The sequence below is a fragment of the Astyanax mexicanus genome, chromosome 13, assembly GCF_023375975.1.
Source record: "Astyanax mexicanus isolate ESR-SI-001 chromosome 13, AstMex3_surface, whole genome shotgun sequence".
Taxonomy (NCBI): Eukaryota; Metazoa; Chordata; class Actinopteri; order Characiformes; family Acestrorhamphidae; genus Astyanax; species Astyanax mexicanus.
Genome location: NC_064420.1, coordinates 39,067,918 through 39,094,606, shown reverse-complemented (window position 1 = coordinate 39,094,606; position 26,689 = coordinate 39,067,918). Strand labels below are relative to the sequence as shown.

Sequence of the window (26,689 nt, the reverse complement as noted above, 5' to 3'; positions counted from 1 at the left end):
CTGGATTATGTGCTTGATAGTGTGCCAGCTGTGCCAAATGGTGTGCTGACTATGTGCTAGATGGGGTTCTGACTGTGCTCGATGGTGTGCCAGATGTGTTCTGTCCCAGATGACATGCCAACTGTGCCAACTACTGGATAGTGTAAAGATTGTGTGCCAAATGCTGTGCCAACTGTGCCAAATGGTGTGCCGAATGCACCCAACGGTGTGCTAGCTTTGCCGAATGCTGTGCTGAGTGTGCCAGATGCTGGTCTGAGGTGACATGCTGACTGTGCCAGCTGCTGTGCTGACTGTGTGCTGGATAGTGTAAAGAATGTGTGCCGGATGTTGTGCTGACTGTGCCGAAGGAAGTGCCAATTCAGTGCCAGGTGGTGTGCCTAGTGTTCTGGATGGTAATGGCATTTTCTTCCTTACATTACTTTTACTTTTATACTTTAAGTAGTTCTGAAACCAGTACTTTTACACTTTTACTTGAGTAAAAAGCTTTTAAACTCTTCTGACACCTTTGTGAGTATGTGTATGTCTGTGCCTGTTAGTGAGTGTGTGAGGCAGAGAGAGAGAGAGCGAGAGAGAGGGGGAGACACTAGGGGCGGGCTTTATGCGTTCAAACCCAGATTTACACACTCAGACTGGAGAAGTTGCTCAGAGTGTCTAAATGCCAAAGCAGCTTTAAACACTTTAACCAGCACAGCTCGAGCTACAGACCTGCCTTTCACTGTATGTAGCTCCTTGCACGGTTTTGTGTTATTAGCTTTCCTTTATTTTTTCTGAGGTTGTTTAATTTCTGTTTCACGTCTTGCAACTTCTATATGATTATTCACTTTTATTAATTATTATTTTCATTATTGATTACTTTCCCTCTTTTTCCAGCTTTTTGCATGACGAAAACTAAAGTCGAGGCTGCTCCTCCGTTCTTCTCGCTCCTGTCCAAGATCCCGCGGTCCGCGCGAGTCATGACCGGAGGAGACGCGCCGGAGAAGCAGCGCGCGCACCGGCAACCACCGCACGGGAGCGCACCGGCTGCAGGTACCGCTGACCGCGCGCTGCCGGCGCCGCGAACCAAACCGCGGGGGGACGGGCACCAAAAACCGGCTGGAGGGGCGGCTCTCAGCGGAGGGGACTGTGGCGAGAGGGGCAAGAGGGGAGACAAGAGCCACCGAGCCGCCACCGGCTCTCAGAAACCCCGCGGGAAGACAGCCGGCAGGAGAAAACCACCCGGTGCCGGGAATGCGAGCGAGGACGCGGGGAAAGAGCTCGGCAGTGCCCGCGGAAAGTTTCCCTGCACGGACAGCAGCTCGGAAGTCTCGGACTCCACCTCTGAGGAGAGCAACGCTAAGCTGACTTTAGTTAACGATGGTCAGAGCAGCGACGGAGGAACCGAGAGAGGAGCCGAGGAGGAGACCGTGGAATGCGCGCATCTGGTTTCACCCATGGACCTCCTCACCAGCCCGCAGGGGTTCGGCCAGAGGAGCGTCTCTCCTGGGGACGAGCGCTCCTTCGCCTCGCTGGACAGCCGCCTGAACTTCAGCTCGTCTCTGGCTTTCTCTGACCTTACTGGAGAGCTTTCTGATGGGCTTCACGCAGAGCTTGCAAGAGAGAATGATGATTTACGGTCAGAAAATGAATATTTGAAGGTTAATAATACTTTTTTTACTAAAGTATTTATTGGTATTTATCCTCATCGTTAACGTACATTAGCTGTTTAAAGAAGAAATCCGGTGTGAAATGGACTTGGGGCGTAATGAAACACAATAAGGAGTACAAACTTTTGTCGAAATACAGCATACAGCATTTTTAGCTGATGCTCCCAACAGGCTTCCAATGCTAGCGATAGGGGCACGGCGTCACCCACAAGATAAATGTTGGCCCCCAGACATGAATGTCAGTGATGAGCCCCATCAGGATCAGTGATGGGACCTGAAAGATTTACACATAGGCTCTATCTGAGAAATCTATTTGGAATTAAGCGACTGTAATGCTGGGGGCCCATTGAAGAAGCCCAACAGGGTTCCAGAAACAACATACAAACAAAATGTTGTCTCTTACTGCAAACTTTAACAGGCTTAGACAAGTCAGACGTTTGCTGCGGGTGATGTTTAAGTGTTCTGACATGTCCACCTGCTCTTTAGGACCACTGGTTTGTTGGAAACCTGATCTAAATGATAACTTGAGCCTTGTTAGTTATAGCCTAATAGCCGGACTTTATATGGGGAACTGGACCCGGCAAGCATGACCACATTAAACCAACGTGGGCACATTGTAACATGGGTATTTCCTCCTCAGATTTGTGGGAAATCGCTATCAGATTGGAAATGAGCATTTTCCATCTTATCAGTTTTTTAGCATAATTAAAATGTGTCAGTTCTTTAAAGTGTAGCAACATTTTATGTTAAATGGACTAAAAGTGACTCTGAAATGACTTGGGTGGGGGGGACTATCTATTTAAAGTTAATAAAGTTGTTTTCTTATCCTGTAAACTTGTGGGAATTAATCAATTAATCAATTCATCTTAAACCTTAAATCTTAAATCATACCATCTTAAACCTAACTTATGTTAATATTTACCCAAGATAAAAACCACAAACCACTAAAGAGCAGGAGAGCAACGTGAGTAAACGTGACCTGTTTCTTAAGGATTTAGGATTTAGCCTCGCCTTAGAGAACCTTTAATACTTTCTCTAAATGCCTGGTGTCACCCCTTGTTGTCACTGACACGTAGCAGAAGGCTGAGGTCAAAAAGGAGACCAGGTAAACAATGCTGAGTCCAAAGGGTTTAAATTGAAGAAAGGTCAGACTAGTGTCCACAACTAGTTTACATGGTTTGGCAGAGTGCTTTGGTTCTGAATGCAAATACTAAACCTTAGTAAGCCATTGGCCAGTTTATTACCTCAATCCCACACAGGGCCTCATTGCCAGGCTATTTGCTACAATACTTGTTGGCCTTAATTCTGCCAGAGAGATCCACTTTTGGTGCTGAAGGGAGTGATTGGAGATGCCCCCTCCTTTTAGACATTTGTACCCTTCATTGATTAGTTGAGTCCTTCCAACAAAAAAACATATATTAACCATTCCTCTCTTTTAGAGAAGGTCAGTCAATTTTTCTTTATTTAATAAGAAATTTGCCTTTAAAACATGCTTTACATTTTTGTTATTTAATTGAGGAACTAAAGGCACATAAAATGAAATAATTTTCAATAATGAAAATTATTGATTGGTAAAATATGGTTATTCATTGGAAGGGCTCAATTAATAATTATAGTCAATATAGTTAAGTGTTTTTAGTGTTACAGCTCTGGCCATTGGTACTCTAACCATATTTTTTATGCTATTAATTCAGAATGAGCTGGAGGAACTGCGATCTGAAATGCTGGAAATGAGAGACATCTACATGGAGGAGGACGTGTACCAGCTACAGGAGCTCAGGCAGCAGCTGGACCAGGCCAACAAGACCTGTCGCATCCTGCAGTACCGTCTCCGCAAGGCTGAAAGACGCAGCCTGCGAGTTGCTCAGACCGGCCAAGTGGATGGGGAGCTTATCCGCACTCTGGAGCATGATGTCCGGGTTAGTGAATATATACACAGCAATATTAGGGAATTTTTTGGGGCTGTATAAAAGCATGGTTTTAAAAAGTTACAGGGGTTTTTAAAATATACACCAGGGTATATGATTTGTATATGAGGAACTATTTAACTAGGCAAAGAACCATTAAGATTTTGCCTTTAAAAGGCATACTTCCTGCCTACTAAGTGCTTTTTTGGAGAGTGTCCTAATGAAAAAGCGTATCTAAAAGGAATAGCTAGACAGAAAAACCAATTAACATAATGGATCACTTAGCCAAGATGAGCTTAAAATCATCCAAGACATGTTTGGTATCTTTTTTTGTGTACAACGGGTGATACTAGTTGTTAGCAGACAATGGACTATCAACTATCTCCCCTCAGTAAATACATGAACAATGGTTACTCAAATGATTGCCTCCATTCAGTCTATTTTTGAGCCTTAACATGACTATTTTTGTGAAACAAACAAAGATCTGGATGTATACTGAGCGATTTTAAACACATTTTTGGACAAGTATTTATTAAGATTAGAAAAAAACAGCAACCGTGCTGGTTGATTGACATGTCCAGAATTATCCAGTTTGGTGACCAACATGAACAACCTGTATGCATGATTAAAATCAAATGCAATTATACATATGTTCATCTGTGCAGTGAACATATGTATACACACTAGTGAGTAAACTCAGAAGACACACATTGATGAGCCCAATGCCCGAATCCACAATCTTGTGTCAATAGACCAGTGCTCCAACTTCTGAGCCACCACTGCCCAACATACACTATACTGCTCAACAGCTGGTTATCCATCTAGCTTACTAGCATATATTATGCTTTGTCACATATAAATGTGCCTTTTCATCCAACTGTTCTATAAACATTATGGTTCTTGCACACCTTCTTGTGTGCCAACATATGGACTGTACACTCTTTTAGCTTCCTGAATGAACCTTTCAATAGAACATTTCTTAAAAACAGTTCTGCAACCTCTTTAAAGATCAAACCTTCGCCTAATATAAGGTTTCTATAACAGTCAGGGGTTTTCCCTGGACTTTTACATCTAGGCTAAAAAATAGTTATGAAGCTTTATTACTTAGTGTAACCATGAGTCATGGAGCCCAATGTCATTTATGGGAAGGATCAAGCATTCTTTTTCTTTATGTCGTTTACTTTCACTGCTTAAGACCACGTAGGTTTTGCTTTACACTACCTGGTAATTTAGTGGTGACTTTTCCTCTAGCAGGGATGTGTGTAAGGAAAACACTATGATGGATGCCATCCATGACCCTCATTAGTCCAGGATGTGAGTGCTGAGATTACAAAACACTGGACCAACTAAGTATTACTCTGAAGCACAATATATGAATCAGAGTTGTGTGATTCAGTTCATGTTGTGCAATTCTGTCTGTTTCTGGTGCCCTCTTAAACTCCAAACCGCAGTACTAAAGACCCTCCTGAAGAGCGTGGCTGTGATAACATATCAGGAGCATTAGTCAAGGAGTTTAAACAGAGAGGGCATCCAAGTTTATACAGACTTGCTTAAGATTTCATGACTGTGAGTATAGTGAGAAGCTTTCTATTCTGGAGGTGGTCCAATTATCTTTTACGGTAAAATGGAGGGAAAAAATCCAGAGTGCTGTGCCTGCCAGCTGCTGTTTTGTGGCAGACCACTCACAACACAAGCATTTTTTGGTTTGAACTCATCAGCCAATCAGGGGAAGAGAGTTGTGTAGGAACGTTACTGCCATTAAAAGCCAATCAACACAGCAGGGGAAACCCACATCAATCTGTGTGCTTCCCTTGAACATTGCCTTATGCTGTGCTACAATTCCCTAGGCTCTTGTTTATCCTTTGTAAGCATAAAACTCATGGATGTTTTTTGTTCTGGAAATGAAACATTATTATGTTATTTCAGTTGTATAACATTTGGAAAAGTGTATTGAAATATAAAGTACCTGTATCATAGGGAAAAAGTTTGATGTACACTGACATCGCATAAGTCACAGGATTGGAAGGGACAGCATTGAGAACATCAACACCTGGATAAGTTGTAAAGTGTCTTCTTGTGGGTGAGGCTGAACATTGGCCAGTGTCCTTATGGCAAGGCTGCTTCAGTTACTTGTGTTCGAGCAAGGACTGGTAATGGGCTAACATTTATTCCCATATCTATAAATTAAATATACACTTTAAATGGTCAGCACCCCACAGGACCACTACAGAAAAGCTTTTATTTGGGAGGTGGACTATTCTTAGTTCAGCAGTGACACTAAAAATGTGTTTAAAAACTCAAGCAACACTGCTGTGTCTGATCCACTTGTCGTTATGGTAAGGCAGCTTCAGTTACTTGCTTACAGCATGATGTATATCAGTCTTGCTGCATGTTTTAAACTGATCACGTAAAACATCTCTACATATTTCATATTCAGTCTGTTAGGCCCTGCCCATTTACTCTGAAGTTACATAGAGGCCATAAAGGCCCTTTTAACTGGCCTTTGTTTTTCACAAAAAAGAATATATAGGGGCTCTGAGTGGTCCAGCGGGCTAAGCGTTGCACTATGATCAGGAGATCGCTGGTTCGAATCCTGTTCATGTAGCTTGCCATCAGCTACGGAAGCCCTGAGAAAGCACGATTGGCCTTGCTCTCTCTGGGTGGGTAGATGGAGCTATTTCCCCACATCACTCCAAAGTGTGATGTCGCTCAGCACAGTGCGTCTGTGAGCTGATGTATTGGAACAGAGTTGCTGCACTTTCCTCCGAGAGTGCTGTGATGCTACTCAGCAATGCTGCATCAGCAGCAGTTTGAAAAGAGGTGGTGGCTGACATGTATCATCATGTTATAAAAAAAGAATACAGAGGAGCCAAACGAATAATTAGCCGTGTACCTGCATGTTTTAATTTGATTGGACAAAAGTATTAGGACACCTAAACATAAAACCAGCAAGAGCTTTTATGATATTTTATTTTATAGGCATAATATATCCAGTTTGAGCTTGTTCAGTTCTGCCAATTTGTCTGGGTTCTTTATTAGAAGGAATACAGGGCAGCCAATCAAAGCACAGACCATTTACATATATTAAAGGGCTTGAAAAAAGCTGCTTTTATTGAGCTAAAAAAGGAAATGTAAAGGTTTATTGCGACCCAGATTAACATCATAAGTGTACAGCTGATGGATAGCAGCCCTTTAAATCTGAATCACTCTCTTTAGGAGGTCTTTCATCTGCCGTCCTTTGCGGATACCACGTCCAGTGATCAAAACTAGGCCTCTGGGTGCATCCAGTCTATTTACAGATCAGCTGCACTGCTTTATAAAATCACTATTTTGCACAAGGATGTGCTACATTTCAGTTTACAGTTTTATCATTGTTACTGTGATAAGGAGGTGTCACCTATAGTAACCTCTGTGTTGGTGAATAATTGCAGGAGTAAATAGGCCTCTTTAAGTGTGTGTGTGAGAGAGGGGGTATATTTGTGTCAAGGACTGTGGCCAGTAGCATCAGTGAGGGAAGTCTAGAAGCAGCTGTCTGTGATCACTGCAGGCATACCCATGACCCGTCTATTTTAGAGGCATGTGGGAGAAATAGATACCCTCAGTGTGTTTTGTGCAAACTAGGACAGTGTGTGTGTGTGTACGTGTGTAAGAAGGAGAGAATATTCAGCATCTCATAGCTCTCACAAGTCTTTCTGTCCTCAGCCACCGCAGAGGTGATTCCTGCAGCTTGGCTTATCTCAGTCCTTCTACATGCCCTAGTCATTCTACAGCTCATATTATTCTCTCAGTATAGTGTATTATTAGGCCCTGTGACTTTTTGGCATTATTGTGCATGCTGATGTGTTTGTTAGGGTTACAAAACAACCTTTTTGAAACATTTCTGTCATGATTTTATAATTTTCTTGCCATCTAAATGATAAATATCCACATTTAATAGGTGGTGACTGGTCGTGTCTGGCTAGAAGTGTCCATACGAACAGACAAGCAAAATGAAAGGACTACACAATACATAGATCAAGCATAACATTATCCTTGTTTCTACACTTATTGTATTTTTTTTTTCAGTTTAACTGAGTAAAAAGGAGATTGTTGTATGTCTATATTTACAAAATGTAGTCCTGTATCTGTTTCTCTGCATACTTTAATATTATCCTCATTTCACACAGTTTCCTCCTTTCACATGACCACTACATAGAAGCTTTTATATGGGAGGTGGATTATTCTTAGTTCAGGAGTGGCGCTAAAGTGTTTAAAAACTCCAGCAGCACTGCTGTGTCTGATCCACTCATACCAGAACAACACTCACCATGCAGTCAGTGTCACTGCAGTGCAGAGAATGATCCACCATCCAAATAATACCTGCTCTGTGGGGGTCCTGTGGGGTCCTGAACATTGAAGAACAGGGTGAAATGAGGATAAAAAAAGGATGTAGGACCACAGTCTTCACTTATGGAACTGCAGATTGCTCCTATATGCTCAGTGAGGCTGGAAAACAGATCATGGCTGAAGAAAAGAGGATGTTTTGCTTGATCTGTGTATATCCAAAACTTTACAACTTTAGTTGCACCCATTGCTGACACAGATTTGCAAATGCACACACACCATTTGTCTAGTCCCTTTAGAGAGTTATTGTAAATAGAACATGACTCTCTGTAGCAGATAATGCACGCAATGCAAGCAAAAGAAAACTCTAAAGAATAGTCTAAAGAGAAATTTCTTTAAAAAATTAATTAAATTAACTAAAATATTGTGTTTTTAAACACAATGGATGCCTGTGTTTAACATTTTTTTGACCTTTTTACTTTAATTATCATCCATAAACAGTAACATTAACATGATATAAGTTTTCTAAAACATAAACATAAATATAAAATTTGTCAAAATTAGCTCTTACTTTGCCTTATTTGCTCTAGAGCTGAGTTACTAGTGCCCTATTGTCTGAGTTACTGTTTTTTCTGATGCAGTGGGATGCACTGTACATTTTTCACTGGCTGGTTAATGTTCTATTCTAATGGAAAATGGGCTTTTTTTAGCGTTATGTGCAACAAAACATAAAAAAAAGAAAACACATAAGCTGTTCGTTGTAATGGACGCAGGGTCTGAAAGGGTTAATCTATTGGCAACATGCCTAATGCCAGGCATAGGCTAGAGAGGTATAAATCTCCCTGTGCACTGAGCTATAAAGCAGTGGTGTAGTGGTGATCATCACCTGAGTTCACTAGTGCTCTTATTGCTGAATGCAATTAAATCTTCACAAAAAGCTCCAAAATCAAGTAGAAGGCCATCCCTAGGTCTTCCTCTAAAGATTACTGTTCCCCTTAAATAAAACCACCAACAATCCTGTGAGATCTTACTGTAATCACATGCAGCCTGAAGCTCTGAATATTGCCCCTGGATATACCTCATCCCTTCTCATAACTCTATTTTATGAGCTGAACTGCTGTGTAATTGAGCAGGGCTCTGAATAAAACCTATTGAAGTCTTACTTTAACATCCCAAGGGAGTGAAATTAAATTTCCAGCGGCCCGAGGTGCCCAACGTTCAGATTAATCAATGTTGTGCCTGTTGGGAGGTTCATGTTGTGCTCTGATCTAATTCTGTCCAAATACTGTTCTTTCAGGTAGCGAAAAGTGTGTCTCTTCGGCTGCACAATGAGCTGGAGGCCATGCAGAAGAAGAGTGCTCGGTTGGAGTGGGAGAACGAGGGGCTACGTGAGCGGCTGCAGGATCTGGAGGTGGCCAAGCAGGTCCTACAAGCAGAGATAGAGAAACCCAGAGAGGTACAGGTAGTGCACTCTTATTGCTGGTTTTCTATGGTTTGAAAAGCTTTTACACTTCATCTAATGGATGAGCAATTTCCCTATCTATCATTAATCAAAACAAATACAAGTAGTGTAGTTGTTTTGTTATACAACTCGAATAGTTGCCAAAATGTCATTTCAGTGCACTCAGCAAAAATAATGGAACTTTTGTTTAATAGATTGGCTGTTGTTAAAGTTTTTTCTACCTTTTCATCTGTTTTCAGTTTGTTTAAAATACACTATATAAAATATTTTTTACACCATATACATTAAATGTGACACTGGATTTTCTATTCTTCCTCAAATAATGCACTCATTATTAGGGATTGGAATCAAAGGGCAATATTATTATCACATAATAATAATGTTTCCCATAATAATGATGATATGACAATACTGTGATTCTGTGATACTAGATATATCGCAAGACAATTCTCCACTATACTTTACAACATCACAGCAATAAGCAAATACCAGAAATTATGGATTTTTTGGCCAAAGTTGGGCCAGTTTTACAGAATTTAACAAGATTGGGGGCCAAAGTTTAGAGAGCATATATTTTAATGAAAACATTGATATTTGATGCCACGTTTCGATAATGTATGGTAAATAAAACCGATAAATCGAATGAATTAATCTGATATTAAGGTTATGTTGAAGTATTATTTTTAACAATCTCACAATAATGCACTGAAGTTGCCTGTTTTCTTTATATCACCCCCATAATCTCTCAAATTCAATGTCAAATCACACCCTCTATTTAGTAAGGTCAACTTATTACACAATGCGCTCAACACAGTAAAGGTCCCTAACTGATATCACAATATTTCATGGTATTTTAACAAAACATTAAATAAAAAAAATATATTTCAAGAATACACTAGGGCAACAAAATGCTATTATTGCATATGATATGGTATGGAACAGCCCTAACTGAGATATTAAAAAAATACAAGAATGTTTATCAGATTTTATCAGTAAATTATCCAGAATGTCATGATACTAACAATGCACTCCATATATCTCCATATATCCAGGATTAAAGTTAAATAAATAATACTGGACAGATATATAAGTTTCTAGTAGATATATAATGGGAAATGAGAACAATGTAAAAATTTATTTTGCTAAAAACAGCAAAAAAGTAGTGCCCTGATTTGATAATTAGGGGTGGGTGATATGGCACGATATTTCAGGGTATAATATCGTTCACAATATTCAAAAATGTTGGCGATATTATTGCGTATTATACGATATGGCACACCCCTACCATGTGGTTTCTACAAGACTAACCCAGCAGCGCCACCCATCACCTTTTCAAACTGCTAATTAAACAAGGTCATCTGTACCTGGAAAGCTGAACATGCTTGGAGGAGAACACTAACTGTCCTATTCTGTTTAATAGCTGTGTGCATGCAGTAGTGATGGTGTATCATGATACAGAATAGACTGCAAATACAAATTTAACGTGTAGTTGATAACAGTCAGTAAAGTTCTGGATTTCATTTCTTAACCCTATCAAATCAGACTGGGCTATTGGTCAATGTGTGACTGGTAGTCCAAGACAGCATGTCTGACCTAAATCTCTCTTGGTGAGAGAATATCCTGCCTCTCCCCACCATCACTCAGCACTAAGCTAGTATGTAGAGTTCTCTTCTTTGACTGTTGAGCTGTCCAATGACATTGATAAAGTGAGTGCATGCTAACATTTGCCCTCCCAGTGCAGGTGGCATCAACTGATAGCTAGCATGTGGGAGAGTAGTGACAAATCATAAAAAAAAAACAAAAAAAAAAAAACACAGTGATGATAAAATCAAGCCATAAACACTCAACACTCAATTTTAACCTACCAAATAGTCAGTGGTCCATGCTAATCCTTAAAATCTACTATTGAAGCAGTAATTTTAAAATTCCCCTAAATTTTGTGTCCTTTATTGACCCAGCAGCCTTGTCCTCTCACAGTGGGGTTGGGTTTCAGCCTGACCTTGACCCCAGCTATGTGTGTGATGGGTGTGACCAACAGCTGAGTGTTTGGGCAAAGCACAGCAGTATGGGATCTGAGGTGCAGAATTCAAGCCACAGCTGTCATTCAGCCACGGCTGTGGGTGCAGGGAAGGAAAGCGAGAAGATAGATAGATAGAGGTAGAATAGAGAGAGGAAGAGGTGATGGAGGCTGTGCCTGTAAATGATCTATAAATAAAGCTGCCCAGAAGGTCCTTTTCTGTCCATCACTGGTTGTATGATAACTGGCTTGTTGCAAAATGTGAGTCATGCCTTCCCAGTACCTCTTGCATATAAACCTTTAATAAATTCCTCTCTTCATAATTTATATACAGCTCTGGAAAAAAATAAGAGTTTCTGAATCTGTTTCTCTGATTTTGCTATTTATAGATATATGTTTGAGTAAAATGAACATTGTTGTTTTATTCTATAAACTACGGACACAATTCCTCCCAAATTTCAAATAAAAATATATTGTCATCTAGAGCATTTATCTGCAGAAAATGATAAATGGCTGAAATAACAAAAAAATATGCAGAGCTTTCAGACCTCAAATAATGCAAGGTTTTTGATCACAGTTTTCATGCATCTTGGCATGTTTTTTTCTCCAGCAGTCTTACACACTGCTTTTGGATAACTTTATGCCACTCCTGGTGCAAAAATCCAAGAAGTTCAGTTTGGTTTGATGGCTTGTGATCTTTAAGTGGTCTCTTATTTTTGTCCAGAGCTGTATATCATTTCTTCTAAATAGATTAATCTACATCACATGACTATTTACTTATAATAGTCATAATAATTTGTTCCTGGCTGCCTGCCCAGGCCAGGGACCCTGTAACACCGCTGCCCCGCTGCATGCAGTCACTTTAATCCCGGATTCTGTGCTTAGAAGCGGATCGCTACAGCTCAGCTCAGCCCGTTCATCTCCAGCAGCTGCTGCCCTGCTCTGATCCCCATGAACAGAGCAAATCACCCACAACCAGATTATCCAGCTCTACACTAAACACAGAGACATAATCAATAAAACCACCCACTAGATGAAGACATGGCCGTCAACCAGTTAAGATTGATGGAGTCGATTCACATTTCCCTGCAAAAGCACAATGATTTGTGGTCAGGGTCATTTGTTTCTGCTACGAAGACAACCATTGCCATTTATTACAGACTAGTTATTAGTGAATCTGCTCATTTTGTGCAATAAAGAGCCCATAATGTGGAAAAAATAATGTCCCTTACATTCTTTGGAAATACAAGTTTGCCATGGTATGTAAGCATTGTTTATAAATGTAGAAATTCACTCCCCAGTCCATATATAAAAAGGAATCTATAAAACAAATAGCAGATTTCAAATGAAAAAAATTGTGATGTCACAAAAACTAATCACACAAAAATAAATATCTGGATATTTAGTCTAATGCACATGCTAAAAGTAGCTTAAAGTATCTAAAAGTAGGTAATTATAAAATATCAGTCTGGCCTTGTTTAATGTTTGAATGAGGCACAATACAGGGCAGCTAATTAACCAATCAGAACTGAACTCATTTACATATCTGAGCTGTAAACATGCAGTATGAAAAGCTAAATCTTAAGTTAAATCTTAACAACTAAAAAGAGGTTTCTAAATACACTGTTCTTGGTGTATAAGCCCACACACACATCAGAAGATAGTAGAAGTGTTCCTTATGGGCCGTTTAAATCCCGTTTTGAATGTGTTGTCAGGAACTGTCAGGAAGATGCTTAACACATTTACAAATAATTATTCTAGAACTAAGATTGGTTCAGTGGTTCTATTTTTGTGATGCATGTCCACTGGGAATGTCACATCCGGGGCTATTTGTGCTTCTTAGAGCTGCCTAAACCCTGGCTTTAAGTCAGACAGAGAGCAGACAGCGAGACTGACACTCGCCAGCATTCCTCTCATTCTCAGAGCGGCATGCATGCTTTGCCTGTAGTAAAGCATACGGGGCTGAGGGACTGGAGTGTGTTAAAAGAATGGGTATTGTATGCATAATTTGCATACATTAACTGTAATAAATTAAATGTAATGCATGTGGGATGTGGTATAAATTCTTTTTTTATTTATCAATATGAGTGAAGTTTCAGAAGAGCTTTATTTGAGGGCCAAATAATAGTATGGCAGGTCTGGAGGCACACTCTAATTACATATATCATGATCTAAAGCAGATAATACAGTGTGCATGCAAGTATTAGCAATACTGATTTAAAAAAAAAGGTTCTTTGTAGGCACTTTGTACAACATCGCAGCAAATACAGGAAAAAAAATAAGGAAACCCCAAAGAAACAAGAAAAGCCATCTCAGAAATGCATGAAAATGTTGGCAATACTTTGCAAAGTACAAACCTGCAACTGCAAAGTGTTAATAAAATTAATTGTTTGAATAAATTAATAAAGTTACACTCATACTCAGCACTCATCCACACACTGGTAAAAAGCGTCAGCCAATAGCACACAGCGTACTCTCAACCGGACACAATCATTCACCTGGAGGAGGACTACATCGGGCACTACAGCATTTACCCAGGACAGAGTGCTATAGTCCATATCTGGGCACACACAATCCTATACAATACACATACCTATGCATACATAAACAAATCAGTTTGGAGTATTCAAATTTTCTGGGCAATTTGGAGTATCCAATTTACCTGAACTCCATGATTCTGGACTGTGGGGGAAAACCTGATTCCCCAGAGGATACCGATATAGATAACAGGGAAAACATGGAAACCCCACCCAAATAGAGACTTGAACCAAAGACCCCAAGTGCTGGGAGGCGAACTTGCTAACCACAAAGCCACCGTTCTGCCCACAATTGTAGATTTTACGCATATTTCCATAAAGTTGGTTAAAAGACAATTCAACTTTTGAATGAATGAAGCACAAATTCCTGATACAATGTGTCAGATAATGTGTCAGATTTCCTTGCTGTACAGCGTGGGACATAAGTCTTGCTCGCTGTGACTGGTGTATAAAATGAATGGATTTGAGGGCTTTATCTCCAGTAATAATTAGCTTTATTAGTTTTGACAGCTGTCTGCCAGCTGTATGTGTCTGTAGCCCCAACAGCTCAGTGACACTATGGAAACAGGTCAGTGGCTGATTTAATAAAGGCTGGAGATATCACTTCATTTCACCCACTGACCTTCTGGGAATTCCTGAGCAGCAAACAGTTCTGAATAAACTAAAGGATCCGACATTTACACCTTATACAACATTTTACAGTGTAAGTTTACACTGATCAGCCATAACACCACCTGCTTAGGTCACCCTTACTGATGGCAACACAATCCTGACCTGTTGAGGCATGGACTCCACAATACATGACCAGCATTACCTTTTGAGCATTACATGCTACAGGAGCTTTTCTGTGGGTTTGTTTTTTTGCTGCCCTCATGCCCTTAGGTTCACTGGTTGTGCCTTGCGAGTGTAATCTGTTGTACCCAAACTGCTGCCTGATGTATGTGTGCATGAAAGGGAGCCAGATTCTGGCAGCGAGTCAATATTCTGCACCACAATGGAACTGGTTGATGACAACAGCACTAAAGGCATTAGTTCAGGCAAAAAGAAAAAAATCACATAATTTAACTTTAAAATATAACTGAACAAAAATGAGCATCCAAACTATGTATCAAAACTCTCTGTTTTTCTGCAGAGTTCTCTTAGGAGGAGATCAAGCCTGAGATCATCAGCCAGCAGGAACGAAAAGAAGCTCTCTCCACAGGTGAATACAGATGATGCTTTTGTTGAATGGTATTTCATGAATGAACTGGACTATTTGTGTGCTTTTCTGTGCTTTAAAGTCCTTCCAAAATATATTTCACTGCTGAATTCTCAATCTGCTTGTTTGAATGGATATAAAAGTAAAGAATCTCTGTGTTTTACAGGAAGATAGCGAAGATCTGAAATGCCAGCTCCACTTTGCCAAAGAAGAGTCAGCACTCATGTGCAAGAAGCTGACCAAGATGGCGGTGGAGTGTGAGAGCATGCGTGAGGAGTTGGCCAAATATAGGTTGCTGTACGGTGATGTGGATTCGACGCAGGCCGCCGCAGGCACCACCAACTCAGCCCACACTCGTGAAGCAGAGGTCAAGGTCCATCTGCGACTGGTAGAAGAGGAGGCCACATTGTTGAGTCGTAGGATTGTAGAGCTGGAGGTCGAGAACAGGGGGCTTCGGGCAGAGATGAGCGAAATGCGGGAAAGAGCTGGAGGAGGCCAGGTTGATGAAGCTGATGGTGTGGATGAGGTGATGGAGGGTGGAGCGGAGAATCTGGCTGTTCCCATCTGCTTGAGTGTTGCTCCATTAGGGGACGCCAATGGAGTGACGTGCAATGGTCATGCAAAGTCTGAAGAGACAACACAACCATCAGAGGACTGTCCACTGAGCCAGATCCTCAGAGAAGGACCAATTGGTGGAGAAAGAGACCCACTTGAAGACCAAGAGAAGTGTACTGAAACTGTAGAGAGAGCTGAAAAGGCCAAAATTGAGTCAAGCAACCCTCTTAGTCTCAAGGACCTGGAGGCCCTCCTTGTAGTTCGCGACCAGGTTATGCTAGTCACGTCAACCATCCAGTTTCTTACAGGTACTGCCAAAAATGGCCTCTCCCCAATATCTGACCATAACTTCATCTCAGGCACCCCTTACCTCAGCAAAACAGAAGCTGATTCTAAGAGTAAGACCCACCCATGGCTTTTGGATCCGATGTTAAGTCCTTTGACCAGTGGACTGGAGGTGCTACAGGCCCAATTATGGGCTTTAGTTGCTAAAGTAGAAGTTCTTGTGAATTCATCACCAACCGATCACAGTTCAAACAGCAACATTTTAGATTCTGGTGAAAATACAACTACAGAACAGGTGATAGACAGTGAAAGTGAAGACACAACATTGAGCAACAGTCTTAAACACAGTTGCAACCCGGACGGTCTTGACCTGCTCACACTGCAACTACGATGGTTCCTTCAGCAATGGCGCCAAGGGGAGAGACCTACTGGAGAGAATAAGAGCCTATTTGAGGTAAAGTCAATGAACGGAAGAATGTTTTCTTTGTATAATTTTAAAGATTTGCAAAAATGGTGTGTTCTGTAAGTGATATGCATGGAAAAATAAACATTGGGTTCTGAAGACCTAGTTATACAGTACTGTGTTACTGTACTGTAATAATGACTTTTCTGAGCACTGACTAATTGTAACAATCAATGTATTTAGATGGACGGCCAGAAATATCTTCATCTTCAAATGGAGGCGGAGATACAAGCATCCAGAAACATTTTTAGCTCCTCAGCAGAGAACAACCATCATGGAAAGCTCCACAGACAGGTATGATAATTAATAGAGCATAGATGTAGGAGAACAGAGCTTATCTGACTGCATTGTGCCAAGTGTAAAGTGTGGTGGAGGAGGGATTATGGTGAGAGGTTGTTTTTCAGGAGTTTAGCTCGGTCTTTTATTTTCATTAAAAGGGACTCCTAATGTTAAGCATACCAAATAATTTTGTTCATAACTTTGTGGGAACAGTTTGGGGGTGTACCAACATGACTGCACAGCAGTGCTCAAAGCAAAGTCCATAAAGGCATGGATGAGCGAGTTTTGTGTGAAGAACTTGACTAGCCTGCATATCCTGACCTCGAGCATTGCGAGCATGGCCTTCTCGTCCAACATCAGTATCTGAGCCCACAAATGCACTTCTGGTCAAACATTCCCATAAACACACTCCTAAACCTTGTGGACAGTCTTCCCAGAAGAGTTGAAGCCGGTATAGCTGCAATGGGTGGGCCGAAATCATATCAAACCCTATAGATCAAGAATAAGATGTCATTTCATGTGAAGGGAGACAAGTGAATACTTTTGGAAACATAAAGTAGTTTTTGGAGTTTATTTTGGATCATATTTTGCATCATGTGCATTTACATTTTATATAAATTGCTGTACTATGTGTGGGAGAGGATTTGATTTGCAGCAATTTATCTGTTTGTTAAAATATTGCTATAAATATTGTGCATCATAAAAAGGTCTTCAAATTCTGTAACAGGATATGATGCATCAAATCATAATTTAGAAGTGCTCTTATTTTTTTCGCAGGTGAGCAGTGTTCTTCTCTCAGATCTGAGGTCAGTGCTGCAGGATCTAGCCTTCGAGCTGCAAGAGGAGTACCGAACCGGCCAGCACATCGCACAGCAGTTTGCACAGTCTAAAGCAGCATGGGTAGTGGAGTGTACAGAGCTCAAGAGCCTCATAAGCAGGGTGAGGAACTAGAAAACAAGAAATTTGCCTAAACATAGCATTTAATATTTTGGCTATGCTCACATTTCAAAGCTTATTAGACAATTTCGATTCCTATATTTTGTCCTTCTGTGCTGACAGTTTTGGCTGATTAAAGCACTAAGCTGCAATATTTTTGCACTTTTGAGAGTTGGCTATTTTGATAGATAACATTCATAAATAGACTTGTATCTGTCTGTGATGTAAAAGATTCTGGCCCTGATGCAGCATGAATGCACACATCATTTATTGTGTAGTTTATCATGATGCCTCTGTTGTTTTGCCACAACAGTAGTGTTGTGCTGCATTTTGTCTTTTAAGCAATGTTCTCTTAGTTGTAATATAATATACAGTAATGTAATAGTTATTCATGATACAAAACTAAATTGTGAGCATAATCTGCCATAAGCACCAAGTGTATACGAATAAAATACGATCTGACCATTTACATTCATGTTGCATGTTGCAAATCGGGTATGTATCTATTCTTGGACCACAAGAATAGACTCAAATAGACTAAAACTGATGTCCACACAGCCTTAAAAAAATCTAATTGTTGTCACATTAAGGCAAAAAAAAATATTTTATTCACTTTAGCCTTGCAACGTGAACATAGCCTAAGCACATGAATACAGGCAAAAAAAAAAGAAGTATGGAATCTGATTTGACCATTCTCATTTATGTTGCATACCTGCATATCAGATACGTGTTTGATCTAGGACCACATATGAAAGTGACTACTATACAGCCCTGAAAATTTAGATCTGTGTCAAATATTAAGGAGAAAATGGATTTGAGCAACGTTAGCCTGGTAACAGGAATCTAGCCATAATCTCTTCTGATATTCAGGATTCTGTGTGTATAGTACAACTGAACTAATACGCTTTTAATCCATTTCATTCTAGATGTTACTGTGGCACCACTGTAGGATGCTAATAGGCATGTTTTCAACAAATGTAGATATGGATACACTCTTAAAAAGGCCTTTTGTGCCCTTTTAAGAGCCACTGAAATTATTTTTTTGCATCATTGCCTTCTTGACCAGTGTTTCTAGTCTTTTATAGTCTGAGCAAAGAAAATATCTAACCTCAATTTCGTAAGCTTTCACGTTTGACCTTCATTCCATGCTTTGTGTATTCAGTCTTTCTTTACCGCAAATGAGAGCTTTATTACCTCAGACGAGCTCTTCTCACCCATGTTTATTTGAAATGGGCAGCCATACCACTGTGAATGCAGCTGCAGTGAACAGGTTGGTTAGGAGCCAGGGTAAAAACAGGCCATATTTGTTTGGTTAGGTTGCATTGATGGTGTAAGCTAAATGTAGAAGAAATCATAACAGCGGGCGAAGCTTTAATGTTACACTCATATGCCTGAACTGGATTCCCTTTTGAAGGAATGCTAGCCTGAACCCAGTGGCGTGAAATAAGGTGAAGGCATGCAGGATTCAGAATCGTTTATATCAGGCTACAGTTAATGGAGTTTGAGGTTTATACTTGTGATTGAAATGTTTCTCAACCCTGGTAATTAGGGTCTTAAATTGTCTTAAATTTACTGGAAATTTGCTGTAGGTATTACATTTTCAGACGGTGTGTTAAATGCCAGTGGGAAAACACAGTGGCCCACCTTGAACATCTAATCCGGGGAGAGAACTAACGTCAGCTGAGAGCTAGCTAACATTAGCGGCAAGTTAGCTAGCATACTAACATTAGCGGTGAGCTACCTAGTTACCAAGGAAAGATCTAAGGTTAGCAGAGAGCTAGCTAACATTAGCACCGAGCTAGCTTGTTACCGAGAAGAAAACTAACGTTAGCGGAGAGCTAGCAAACATTAGCGGCTAGCTAGCTACGTTACCAAAAAGAGAACTAAGGTTAGATGAGAGCTAGACAACATTAGCGGCAAGCTAGCTACATTACCGAGGACAGAACTAATGTTAGTGGAGAGTTAGCTAACATTAGCAGCAAGCTAGCTACATTACAGTGGAGAGAGCTAGCTAACATTAGTGGGGAGCTAGCTAACATACTGACCTTACTGGCGAGTTAGCTAAGCTACTGGGAAGAGGACTAAGGTTAGCGAGTTTTCTTCCTAAATAATTATAACTACATTTTGGGGTTTTAAATTTTATTTATCAAGGTCTTAAAAAGGTCTTAAAAAGCATTAAATTTGACTTTTAAAACGGTGCAAGAACGCTGGTGATTAATTTGTGAAGACTATTGTTTTTGTGCCCATAGCTGGAAGGTACATCTGGAAGAATAGGGGCAAAAGGATCTCCTGACCTGAAGATGGCATTGCAGAAGGATCATGTTGAGAAGCTTCAGCACCTTTTAGCTGAGTCCTATGCTGCGGTCATGGACTTGACACGACAGTTGAAGGTGTGTGAGCGGAACTGGAACTGTGAGAGGCAGGAGCTTCTAAAACACCTGAACCAGGCTCGTCTGGACTGGGATAATCAGAACAAGAACTTCCAGGTGAGAGATGTTCATAACCTATGTTCATAATAAAGTAATAAGCCACAAGAACAGATGTGCCTTGGTAGCTTTTGGTTGCCTCGAAATCCTAGGTGGTTACTTTGGTGTAACTGATAACCGGTTGCTAGATGGGTGCTACAGTGTTGCTATGGTATTTCTGAAGGTATTTTAGTGGTGTTATTTCGTTGTTGCTTGAGTGTGCCCTGTTCTTAAATGGTCAGGATCACACAGGTCCACCACAGAGAAGCTATTATTTATTTGGGTGGTGGGACATTCAGTGCGGTGACATTGAAATGCTAATGGTGTGGATCAGCTACAGCAGTGCTGCTGGAGTTTTTAAACACCTCAGTGTCAATGCTGGATTGAGAAAAGTCCACCAACAGTGTCCTGTGAGCAGCTTCCTGTCACCACTAACAAATGACTAGAGGATGACAAACACAAACTGTGTAGAAACAGATAAGCTTCTTCCTCTGATCTTATATCCACAAGTGGGAGCATCTAGAGGGTCTAATTGAATAGACAATTAATGTTTAAAATTTCCATTAGGGGGTCATAATATTATTCTTGATCAGTATGTATTAGAAATAACTAACTATCTCACTAACTAACTAACTAACTAACTAAATAAATAAATACATTGAGTATATATAATCCTATTTTACAATACCTCGAGTTAAGAACCGAAAGTGCCTGTTTTATGTTAGATAAGCTATAAAACCTTACACTGTGTGAATATTTATCATGCCATATACAGCAGGACCAAAAGACCACTCCAATATATTAGATTAGTTCCCTTTAAGTCTGTTCTTTGGAAATAAACAGAAGGAATTTTAGAAATTCTGCCAAAACAAGAAAAAAAAAGTTATGAGAAGTAAAATATAAAAAATAATATTTAATCTTCAAGTGCTGCCTCTAAAACAAAAAACTCATTATTACCGAATGTGTAGTTGAGATGCCAGTGCTACGTACACATTTAATACCAGTTATTATTATGCATAAAAAAAAACATCATACTGCTCATCCATTGGCCACGTTTCAAACTGTCGCTCAGGAAACGAGGGAGTTAGGCACGTATGTGTGAGGATGGAATTTAGGCTAATCCTCTGTTGGGACTGCAGTACAGTAGGGCAAAGCGCAGACATCCACTGCAATCGGGACTTCAGGAAGTGTTTAGCCAGAGCACACTGACCACAGCCAGCACTACACACACGATACAGAACAAAAAAACAGTGAATATGAATTACACTGAGGATGAAACTTACAACAGGACATCATCAAGCCTCAGTCACACGCATGCAAAATCTTTAAAATAGAATTTGGGTGTAGTAAACGACCACAGTATACAGATGAACACACTGTAACTAACTGCTTTGGGGAGAAATGAGGCTTGAGTCTTCGGAATTTGTCCAAGATTTTTTCTTGATCTCTGAGTGTTTCTGCTCTCACTCCTCCTTACTTTACTGACTGTAATCCCTCACTCTCTGACACACTTTTCCTAAATAAAATCGCCATTTTCCAGTAGTTTGTGTGAACATTGCTAGCACAAACTAAAACTGTGGGCTGCCAGTAGTGCTAGGAAGGGTAATTGAATTTACTCCATATATGAAATGATGTTTTTTAATGCTAAAGTTTTTAAAATGAGGTCAAAAAAATCCCCATATTTTACATATAAAACCTGCATGAGTGAATCTACACTTTTTATGCTTTACTGAAATATTATTATTAATTATTATTACTGGAATTATTTTTGTACCTTGTTTAATATAAAAACTGTTTATAAGGTTAAAATAAGTTACTTGTTATTTATTTATTTGATTTATAAAAGTTGAAGTGTGCTTATACAGTTTTGACTCCTTTGAATATAAATGTCTAAGAAACACTACTTTGCAAATTTGATAGCCCTAGATGATACTGTTAGTTACTATGTTTTGGCACATATAAAAATAAAACAAACTGAATAAAACTGTCATTCCTCAGCTGTAATATAATTTAAATATAATATATATAATTGATACATAATTCAGAATATCTCTCAGCCCTAGCTGCCTCCATACCCACAACATTCAGTATCAAAATCATACTTTGAGGTTAGACTGCAATTAAACCTACTTTTATTATAAATACAAAATCTTTAACTAAATTGTTGTCATGTCTGCTTGTTTCCAGTCTGATGGATGTAAGACTCCATTGAAAGAAGAAGAAACCAACAACAGGTCAGTTCTATCTCTGTTATTTTCTCTATTCACATGTGTAGCTTTCGTAACACATTTCTTAACCCACTGTGATCCACAAACATGCTGCTCATCTCAGTGTTTCTAATAAAGTGGCAATCTGTAGATTGTGGGTGTCAGAATGTGTAATTACAATCAGCATGTGGAAAATATTAAATAATAATAATAATAATAATAATAAATATTTTATATAAAATCTGGTGATATATTTTTGCACTCCTTATTAGCTTGCCAGCTCTCTTCAGTTCTAACGTTGCCTTCCTGTGGTTTACTGATGCAGAAATGAGCAAAGACACTTTGACAGTCTTATAACCTCATGCTCTCAGTAGCTACTGTAGCAGCGACATTATCCGTGTCACAGTTGAAGCAGGTAACTAGCAAAAGCTGATGGAAAGACATGTGACGTTGCCAGGAAATTTCTCAGAGAGAACTACCAGACCACTCTGTTTTTAAAATGAATATATTTGGTTGTGCACAGCTGATAAAAGAAGCAATTTGATACCTTATATTAGAATATGTTGTCCACTTCACATTCAGGAATACTACTGCTTTCAATTAAAAAGAAAAAGAACTTAAGGACTGGAAGCTTTAATATCTTTGTGATCATATAGTGCAGAAATATGCTTAATTATGCTTGATTATCTCTTCTCAAAATATTTCTAAAATATGCATATGCAGTACTATGAGCCTATGAAAAGTGTTGAAGTTTCCTTGCAACCCAGTTCCTGATTTTTTTTTTTTGATTGACAAAGAAGCCATTTAATTTAAAGGCTGTATTTAAAGTTATTCCAGAATTATACAATAAGTCAGTCCAGTCCAGGTCAGTTTCACAAAGAATATAGAGAAATGCTCAAATCCACCAATCACAGACAAGAGGAAAACAACAGATACACAAATACTGCAATTTGACATACTAGTGAGTTTGTGAAACTCAGAGGGTTAGATTTTCATGAATTGTTTTATAATCAGTGTAGTTCTTGTGAACTTCTGCATTTGTGACTAGTGTTCATAACTGGACCTGTAGCACATTTCTTTCACTGCTCAGGTAATCCAAATTTGGTCCAGAAGTCATGGGACGGTCTAGCAACTAACAGTAATTAATTTTGTTCACAGGACGACTCCCAAAATCTGCCAATCTGCACGTTTTTCTACCAAGAACTGGTTGTACCTCAGTCGAGAAGCAGCTCTTATGGACACAGAAGATCTCTGCAAGACCTGGGACTGTCCCATCATGCCTCCCAGCTTCCCTAATATGAACCTAAAGCAGGAAACAGCTCAGAAGAGCCACACAGCTCCAGAGAGAACCACACTGAGGATATACTACAGTCCTCCCTCAGCACGCAGAATCCACCTCAGTGCTGTGGCAGTAGAAGATCAGGATGAGGGTGAGGAGCCTCGGGATCGGCCAGAAAAAAACTGCCACCGACCTTCATCTCAGCATATCAATGGAGATTCAACCACTGTCTACGAGAGCTGGCTTGGGACTCTACCTCTGGAGTGCAATAGTACAATAGAGCAAGGTTCAGTTGCTGCCATTAGAACCAGCTCTTCTTCTGGTTTCCAAACGCATGGACTATCGTCTCCATCTTGCCTGCCCTTCAGTTTAGAGGTTTCAGCCAACATGAGTGACGACATGAAGGAGATGACAGCCAGTGTCCTTCAATCTTCTCTCCCTAGCACTCCAGAGAGGAGGAGAGGGCGGGACTCTGCGAGCCATATTGTGGGACTTATCAGCACAGGAACCCAAACGAACACTCAAGTTCAACCTCAGGTGAACAGCGTGGGTCTTCAGACCGAGGGTCCTCGAAGCATGTATGCCGGGAAACACTGGTCCCCCAGGGTGACATCATTTGTGTCTGGTCGTGCTCAGCCAATCTCTGCATCCCTGGAGAGGATGTCTGGGCCAACAGAAAGGCTACCAGCTTGCTCTACCTCACCTAAACTCAACCGAAGACACTCCACCTCCTCTCCATTTTTATCTACCTCTTCTTCCTCCACCTCCTCAAATTCCTCTTCTTCCATTACCTCATCTACCCTGTCGTCCTCTTCATCGTCATCTTTAGCCATTTCTTCCAGGCTGGGAACTTCCAGGGAGCGTGGTTTATGGAGTATCTCTCAGTGCAGTTCCAGTTCCTCTGCCTGGGGTCGTTCCAGCTCAACCAGACCCAACTCAGTGTCCGGGGGAGGCAGCGATAAGCCCGCTGGCCGCAAGTCCGCAGGGATCCATAAGTACGGTCTGGTGCAGGAGTTTTTCCGCAACGTGTGCGGCCGTGGAGAGAAACCCAACCCGGGAGGGGAGAAAGCTCCAGCAGTTCGTAGGGATCACGCTGGTTCAGCAAGAGTAAAGAAAGCAGAGGGGCCTACTTCTCGGATTCCCAGCGTACCGCTGGTGCGGAGCGACAGCGTAACCAGAATTGTTAATCGCAGGTTTATGAAACAGGGTCAGAAGGATGAGCCAAGGACTGGACAACTACAAGCTCAGGGTCAGTGCCAGGGTCAAAGCCAGGGCATCAAGACACCCATCAGTAAGGACAAGGGACTTGGTGCTGTCACTCTGGAGGTGAGTGGAATGTAGGGGCTTACAAGGTGATTATGCTTATCATTCCATCCAGTCCAATTTTCGACTGTTTCAGGATGAATTTAATTATTTTGTGTAGTGTATTAGAAACATGTTTTCTTTGGTTTTCCAAATTTCCAAATGTTTTTTTCATTCTTTTCCCATACAATCTGAATTTAAGGGAAAATAATAAAAAGTATTTTTACTCAGTTCTCTATTTTTTTTATTTTGCTTTGCATCTTGCAACAACAATAGGTTGAATTATATTATCAGACTGGAGGAGAAAATTGAGTAAAGATTATTTCTTCAATTTTATGTAAAATGGTATGGAAGAAATTAATGAAAATCAATTTCTTTTTTTCCAAATGGAAAAAGTCAATAATTACATCTAATTTCCTACTGTAATAAATGTTAAACTAACTTTGCAAATATGTCCGAAAGCAGTTATCAGACTGCATTAGCCTTGAAAAGCAACAATTGATAGGTATCTATTATACACTGCCATGAGACAGGATCTAGTATTGTGTGACCTACAGAATACTACACTGACATACGGGATATGCATCTGGAACCTACTGTATTGCATATGGATGTAATGTCTGCTAGTGTCGTTTGTGTGTTTGCACAGACAGTTTTGGCCAGATGCCGCCAGTCAAGATCATTACCACCCACTGCACTGTTGACTGTGGGTGGTAATGCCTTATATAAAGTGCTCCTAATACACATGACACTGTGGATTGAGAAATGTTAAATGCCCAAAAATTCATAATGCCTTGCCATGAGTATGATGGCTAGTATTCAACTTCATTCACAAAACAACACAGATATGGCCATTCCCAAGCAGTTTTCTGCATGATTAACATGATTAGCTGACAAACTGCTATCCCATGACTTGTGGCACATCAGTGTATATTATGGTTTTTTTTTTTCATGAATGAAATATTTAGTATATAAATATTGTAAAATTGTTCTTTGGTCTGGATTAAACATTGTATATTTCCTCCCCTATAGGACGGCCCCTGCGATTGCAGCTCTAGAACTCTAGCATCCTGCTTCGCTCGAGCATCTCGCACCAACTCTCGCCACGCCCACGGTCACTGCAAGCTCCGTCCACATGAATACCCCACAGCAGCTGCTGGGAAACGGGATCCGATTCCCCAGTAAGAGGCGGAGTCACCGTGCACACTGATACCACTGCCCAGCTGACAGGATTCTTTAGAGAGGTGGAGAAGAGCTTAGAGCAGCCTAGATTGTGATGAGGGGAAAAGAACCATGACTCAGTATAAGATATATGGATATATGGATATATGGCTTTCTCCTCCACTTGCCAAACTTTTCTCCTTTTATATGTAGAAAGTGGGTTTCTGTTGGATTGACTGACCTAATTATAGTGTTTAAGTTTAGTGGTTTTAAATTGATAAGTTTTACATCTATGTATTTTCCATGGTTATAGTTATAGTATATTTTATGTTTTTTACTGTTATACAATATTTATATCATTGCCAACAGGCTAAAACCTTGTATTTTCATTTTTGCCACTGTTACCATTTTGCCCTATTGTAAATCTGGCTGTTGTTCTTTATATTGTGTTTCAAAAATTGATGATGAATGGACTGATAAAAATAAAACAAAAATTACACTAATTTTCATTAACTTCTCCTACAGAATAAACATGTCAATGTTTTTTTTGCCTGACTGTATGTACATATATAATGGCATAGAACTGTTAGATGCCTTAACAGTTAACTGTCTTAAATGGATATTAAAGCCATATTATAGACTGTAAATAAATTGAATGCTATAAATCACA

General features: G+C 40.1%; 1 protein-coding gene across 1 annotated transcript; it reads left to right on the top strand.

Annotated features, from left to right (window-relative positions):
* The first annotated feature begins 643 nt into the window (after positions 1-643).
* Positions 644-26,689, top strand: si:ch211-197l9.2 (protein SOGA1). Its single transcript, XM_015605056.3, has 12 exons — positions 644-717; positions 871-1,634; positions 3,338-3,562; positions 9,171-9,329; positions 15,022-15,090; positions 15,254-16,381; positions 16,574-16,684; positions 17,447-17,608; positions 19,855-20,091; positions 22,258-22,304; positions 23,436-24,882; positions 25,891-26,689. The coding sequence occupies exons 2-12, from the start codon at positions 879-881 to the stop codon at positions 26,041-26,043; spliced, it is 4,494 nt and encodes a 1,497-aa protein (XP_015460542.3). The 5' UTR covers positions 644-717; positions 871-878; the 3' UTR covers positions 26,044-26,689.

Bases quoted from the DNA above. Each gene is read 5' to 3' on its own strand.
- si:ch211-197l9.2 (XM_015605056.3), top strand. From the start codon at position 879: ATGACGAAAACTAAAGTCGAGGCTGCTCCTCCGTTCTTCTCGCTCCTG. The intron at 16,382-16,573 runs GTAAAGTCAATG...CAATGTATTTAG, and splicing joins AGAATAAGAGCCTATTTGAG to ATGGACGGCCAGAAATATCT. The intron at 24,883-25,890 runs GTGAGTGGAATG...CCTCCCCTATAG, and splicing joins TTGGTGCTGTCACTCTGGAG to GACGGCCCCTGCGATTGCAG.